The sequence below is a fragment of the Orussus abietinus genome, unplaced genomic scaffold (assembly GCF_000612105.2).
Source record: "Orussus abietinus isolate OABI.00-Male unplaced genomic scaffold, Oabi_2.0 scaffold442, whole genome shotgun sequence".
In the NCBI taxonomy this organism is placed as follows: Eukaryota; Metazoa; Arthropoda; class Insecta; order Hymenoptera; family Orussidae; genus Orussus; species Orussus abietinus.
The window spans coordinates 61,974-68,702 of NW_019394586.1; the positions used below are offsets into that span (position 1 = coordinate 61,974).

At 38.0% G+C, this 6,729-nt stretch overlaps 1 protein-coding gene across 6 annotated transcripts in view; it reads right to left on the reverse strand.

The window, feature by feature from the left end:
- Positions 1-5,929, reverse strand: part of LOC105703337 (BTB/POZ domain-containing protein 7) — a 42,727-nt gene extending 36,798 nt beyond the window's left edge. For 2 of the 6 annotated variants that reach the window (XM_023432784.1, XM_023432786.1), the window contains exons 1-3: positions 5,246-5,929; positions 3,564-3,812; positions 1,637-2,001 (exon numbers count right to left, since the gene is read on the reverse strand). In XM_023432784.1, the coding sequence (XP_023288552.1) occupies positions 1,637-2,001; positions 3,564-3,793 (595 nt within the window). In that variant the 5' untranslated portion in view covers positions 3,794-3,812; positions 5,246-5,929. The other 4 variants (XM_012431660.2, XM_012431661.2, XM_023432783.1 and 1 more) reach the window with 4 other exon arrangements.
- Between the last annotated feature and the right edge of the window lie 800 nt (positions 5,930-6,729).

Here is a 6,729-nt window from a genome sequence, read left to right on the forward strand (position 1 = left end):
GTACCGAATCGTTTCAAATTTTACAATGTGAATATGGAGTCTACAATGAAGGTCCCGACATCCATGAAATTCCATTTTTTAAATACTTATAAACAAATTAAAGAGAAATTGAAATTTCACAAGTGTCAAGACCTTCCTTACAGACTTCACATTCACATTGTAAATTTTAAAACGATTCGGTAAACCCAGTTCGAAGAAAAGTTTCATAGACAAAAAACCTTTTCGAAGCCACTTTCATGTCACCTTAAAGTGACTCAAAAGGCGGGCTTGAACAGTCAGTTGCGCGAATAAACTTTTTTAACTGATGACTGAAACGATTCGTCTTAAATTTTAACTCACGATTATAGAGGCCATAAGGCCGTTAAAAAAATTAGCTTTTTTAACAAAAAATTTTCTTTATTTACTTTAGACCAGAACCAAGTCACATATTTTTGTCATTATTCATTTCTAGAAGGCTCTAAAGTAACGACTGAGTGTTAGGAATTATACCTAATCGCTTGTAAAACATTATATTCGCAGGAAGTTATACTTTTGAACTCGAAAAAGGGGAAAAAAGTTTATCCGTGAATTTGAGGTGTACGACGCAGGTACCCCGTGCACTGTAATTGTTCTCGGAGCAAAAGATTAGTTACTGCTGAAACAACAAATAGAACCATAGTGTTAAGTATATTATTAATAATCACCAGCTCAGGGGATTTTTGGAGTTTTATTTCGATTTCTTCATAATGATTCTATTAAAATGACATATGGAGTATACTACTGTGTATAATTCGCAATGCAAAGTGCAACGGATAACAACATAAATATAAATGTCGGTAACGTGGTTCGCAAATTCAGATAGTCTAGCAGTTAGATGGTATATCAGCATTCGATTTTACTGATGACGATGAAATTTCTCGGCGCTTTTCATATTACCTTAACAGGTGTAAAATAGACGCAACAATAACATTGACGTGAAAAGAGTGGACATTAGAACGTGCAAAACTCGTTTTCTTGCAATAGACTTTATACGATTATAATTAGGAGTTTTCCTCTGCTTCAAAATGTATATACCACTCAAGATTGATAAAAATCATAATTTATTTTAAAAAAATAATATATATAATTGACTTTTTTAGTCACGATTAAAAAAATACGTTAATTATTTAAAAAAACTTCTCATTCAAAAGATTAGACTAAATCAATATTACACATAAACTATTATAATTTGTTTTCGCAAGTCGAGAATAATGGAGCCACGATCTGATAATTCCCATATTGTGCATTGTAGTATCATCTGCTGATGTGTAGAAAAAACTTTTTTTGTATATAGGATTGCACATTCAAATATTAGGAATAAACTGGGCAATCAAAAACCATGTAAGTTCGAATTTCTTTATAAACATTATAATAGTTAAGCTATGCTTAATGTTTACAGTTTGTGTAGAGATATTCTCTGGTGTGCGTGCGTGAGACGTCTTTTATTTAAATATATGTAAAAAATACTGATTATTTTCTTTCTGCAAATAAATATTAGAATTAAGACTTTCGAATTTTTAACTCCAAAAGATTCCCATGTGTGATACTAGTGATTTTAATCAAATTACTTAAATCAGCTCAACCTTGGTTTCAATGTTTCTGTTTGTTATATTTTTACCTGGACATCCTGCTAAGAGTTCGCGAAAGTATGGGCATCGGGCCGAGATGAGAGCTCTGTGGACCGGGAAACAGGCTCCCCGGTAAACCAGCACCACGTCCGTACAATGTTTGTAGTCGTATAACGTCGAAAGATCTTGTTTGAACGTGGTGGCCGGGGGCCTAGCGAGTTCGGCCTGGACGTGTAAATCCTTCAAAGCGGCCAGAGCCTCATATTCCTCTAAAAGTGCTCCTGCTTCTAAGGGGCTCCATGTGGATACCAGCTCCCTGATGATCCTGCCGTGGTCGCAAGCCTTTGAGGAACGACGTCTCCTAATAAACTTTCTTCTTAACGTTGCGAAACCGGTCACTTTCTTTTTCTTCTCCCTGAAACAAAGTAACAGAGAGTCATTATGCATTCACTTAAAAGTCAATGAGCCAAGTTTCACATGTACTTCGTGTAATTTAATATTCTTCCCGCCGAAGTATACCACTTGTTGCGACATTTTAAACATGCCTATTAAACACAGGCTTTTCTTTTTATAGATTCGCGTATGTACATGAAACCGTGTACGAAACGACAAAAACAATCAGCGAACGTGAAATTCGCTTCATTACTCCGTTGAATTCGGTTGTACCTCGGAATAGCTAGACTTCAGAGCTTATCGACTCCCATTTAATTCACATTCATAGCAATTAAACTTTCCAAAATGCTAACAGAAGTTACGAGATAAGGAGCCGCCAAAAGTAATGCTCTCAAAGTTATGGAAAACGATGGATGAAACGAAGTCTGACTTTATCGAAACTCTGAGAGCAGCAATTCCTTCTATATCGCGTAAAATCAAAAGCGCAGCGGATGTTCTGAAAATGGTAATTAAATAAACTATCGTTCGATTTAAACACTGTCCTTGTATGAGATAAGTAATATTGCTTTTTTTTTAGATTTTTAAACTACACTATCAAACAAAATACAGTAGTTTTATAACGTTTTTGTTGAAAGTTTTGTGCAACATGGGATAGTCATTTCATACTACTGCATTTTATATAACTTTTGATTGCAACTAAAACTGTTAGTCCTCGTAGTAATTTGTCGGTTCTACCACCCGGATACGTCGTAAATTAACATGTCGCTAATGTTACTTAAGATATATTCATGCAATTAAATGTGCCACCATCATAGGTATATGTAATATCGTGTCATAGTATTTTTAACTTTCTTTTTCAGTGTCTATGACGAAACAACGTCGTTGGATGATGAATTGATTTCTGTTTGAGGTAAAATAAAGAATTCAAATTAAATTAGTTCCCAAAGTATGGTAATGTATCTTCATACTCTTCTTATTTACGATTTTCTTTTGTTAATGAAACAATGAATGTATAAGTAATTTTTAAAGTAAAAATGCATCAATCACATTGAAGTGTTTCAGCAATGGTCGATATCACTGTTTTGAGTATTCATTGCCATGTCAATTGAAAATATCCGTTTAAACAATGTTTGAATTCCTGTCGGTGACATTGAAAATATCAAGACGATGTACATAAGATAAGCTGGGAAACACCTTTGTTGATATTATTATCAAAGTGTATTCTCATACTAATAGGTTTTAAGCTGATAAAAATAATCACTCATCGTTTTACGTACAGTTACATTCAAATGTCAGTGAATCAGGTGTAGTAATTTAAGTTCCCAAATCATAATAAACTGATTCTCTCCGTACAACATATGCAGATGATTAATCTTATCAATATCTTGACATTTGCCAATGATATATTTAAGCCAAGATATCAAGGAATCTATGATTCCATACCGCGTTATTTTAGAATCAATGGTGTCATTTGTTCTCATGTCTGATACAATGTGTACTCGTTATATGGTCGAATAACATTTTCTACTTTATATTGAACATTCCTTTGAATGTATTTTAATGAAAGTAATATAAGTTACCTACCTCACAATTATACCAACTTGATCAGTACTTCCAGGAGATGAAAGTCGAGCTGCTTGAAGCGGGTCTCCACCTATGGCGGCGAGACTGGAAGAAGCTGATGCTCCCATTCTATGGGTCATACGTGAATCATCCCCTCGTCTTTCTCCAGTAGACCAACAACCCTCGATACTGTCTTCGCTTTCTCCACCACGCTGCAACGCACAGGGGAGTAGGGCCCGAAATACATTCATCGCTTTCCCAGACACCAGCCTGAAATTAATTAATCCATTTTAGTTTCTATATTATTATTTTTTAAGGATACAGCTTTCACATGTACGTTAGGGGTGAATTATAGTTTAGGTTTTAATCACAAATCAATTAAAAGATACTTTTGCTCGTATGTTTTCTTGGACCACCGTTTATCCCTAAAACACTGGATTTCCTTAACGGATAAGAATTTGTCTTAAACATAACATTGCAATGACTCCATGATAAACCTGAGAATTATTATTTCTCCATGGTTTATAGGATTGAGATTATTGGTACAAGAACGCATCTTCTCCTTGGAGTCACAAACAATTAATTAGGACAAGTGTTAGCAATTAAAAAATACTGATACAGACGTTCTATACTAACTTCAGACTAACAATAAAAACCCTCATAAGAAGTCGTTAGTCAATGAGAGAAATATATCCGATCCTTCCACACCAACGAGGCTTGCAAGTTAATTATCAGTAAAATGAACCACGGGCAATCCAACTGCTTTGTATCCTCGATTTACCAATTATATTCGGTTGGTGCATAATTAATGTTACTGCAAGGTAAATCAGGAATAACAAAGTGTAACATTAATTATGCAGCAACCTAATACTTTTATCACCAAATGGATCTTATACCAATTCATATTTCCCACGGTGCTCTCCATATTCCAAATAATTGATTAACACATCTTCAAAAAATTTGATCTCAACTATAATGTTCATTCCAACAAGGTTAGGACGAACTCCGAAATAAGTACTCCTATACAGTTTACAAAATTGAGGTTTTCACAAAAATGCATCTTTGTAACGAAGCTACAGCTATGTACTTAAGACAGGTGCAATTCCAGTGATTAAAACACTTTATCCATGGACGTGTTTCTAGAATAAAGATCCTGACAAAGAATAATAAGCCAATTAGAAAAACAATCTAACCCTTTCACGCCAACAAGGTCTGCAAGTTAATTATCCATCAAATGAGCCACCTAGCAACCCAACCGTTTTGCATCCTTTATCTACCAACTATATATGTAATATTAGATTAATGCATAATTAACATTGCACTGCAAAATAAATAAGAAATAACAAAACGTCATGTTAATCATGCATCGATCCAATACCTTCTTAACCGAATGGATCCTAAGTCAATTTATGTCTCTCATATTCCAAATAACTAACCTGATCTCTATCGACTAACACACCTTTGAAGAATGTGATCGTAATATTAATTTACATTTCAACAATTCCATAACGCACCCTCGAATAACTAAACCTCTGCCGTTTACAAAATCGAGTCTTTCGCGAAAATGCATCTTTCAATTAGAGGCACGGACATACTGGAGCCAGATGCGATTCCAGTGATTAAAACTCCTTATCCATAGACAAGGTTCCAAAATAAAGGCCCCGACAAAGAACGATCAGCCAATTAGAAAAACACAATCCGACCCTTTCACGCCAATGAGGTTTGCAGGTCAATTGGCAGTCAGCTGAACCACCTAGCAACCCAGCTGTTTCGCGTCCTCTATCCACCTGCCATAACGCCCCGTTCGCCAGGAGGGTCCTAAACCGACTCGTGCTCCCCCGAGGTGCCCTTCGTCCCGCGAACGGGCCTTCGGGTCAGCTTGGCTAGCGTACGGGTCACCGAAAAACCTGCAATTTTCATCGAGATACACAGAGAGACGGTAAAGGGTCCACCCTTGCGCGGTCGCTGGCGAAACGGCTTTCCAGGTCTCCGGCTTAATCGCGGCTCACCCCAATCGGCTCTATTTACCTGGGTCCTTAGTACGCATATTTCTCGTCGGCTATTGCGACCCTGGGACGATGTCTTCGAGCTCGGGCGCACACAACAAACACTCGTCACACAACACAGCGGCGGCCATGTTTACATTCGGATGCACTTCGACTGTAACCCTGGACGGCCGCAATTTTCAAACTCGCTTGCACGCCCTACCGCGATCCTCCCGCGTCGAGGGCTCCCCGGAAGAGCGTGCGTCCCTTTCCGACATCTAGGGCGGCCCTTTCTGCGATTAACTTTGGCCAAAGCGCAGAGCAGTCGCTCTCGAGTCGAGATACAGGCCAGGCAACAGAGCGCGACTTTCGCTGACGTTGACTGCACGCTGCACTCAACTGCACTGCTCGGTTTATGGTTTATCCGCGGCGTGCAGCGAACGCAGTGGAACGCAGCTGCACCGGGCACTTCGAGGGTTCGAAGAGTTTTCAAGAGTTTTCGCAAGTGCGTTTAAATAGCAATCAAATATCAAATATATTCGATCTGCTCAAATATGCCAGGATATAAATTTATACTGAATATTTTCCCGGCTTTCGAAGCCCAACGAATTGTAAATGAGCTTAATTTTGTTTTATTGGAGTAAACGAGATCCAGAGTTGGGTGATGAAAAATATCTAATTACAGGAAATATTCTGTTACTTTTGTATCCTTGTGAGCCGGAAAGGAAATAATTCAGAAAATGACGGATATTCGGAAAATTCAGAGTTTTTTTAGTTCATGGCCGGGACCCGTGAAGAAATGGATATAGCATGTAGCGAGATTTTAGATAAGGGAGCTGAGTAGGGATGTTTAATCCCGATTCGATTTTTAGAATCGATTCTTTACTATTCGATTTTCTTGAGAATCGATTCTTTACTCACAGAATTGAGAAACCGATTCTTTTTTACTGAAACGGTAGAGGGGAGAAATTTGCTTCGCTCATTGGTTGCTGCTTGTCGCCACGACAAGATTGGCTATTGAAAGTCAGCGTCATGACGCACTTCCGTTGTAACCAGAGATGAGTTGGGAGATTGCTCACGGGCAGCGTCGCGCGATCGCATCGTGTGCTGCCCTCTGCTTTTGTACATGAGCTTTCACCATTTTTTGCGACCAAGGGCGGCGCAACAAATTTCTGACAGGGACTCACGCACTCGAGATGGCG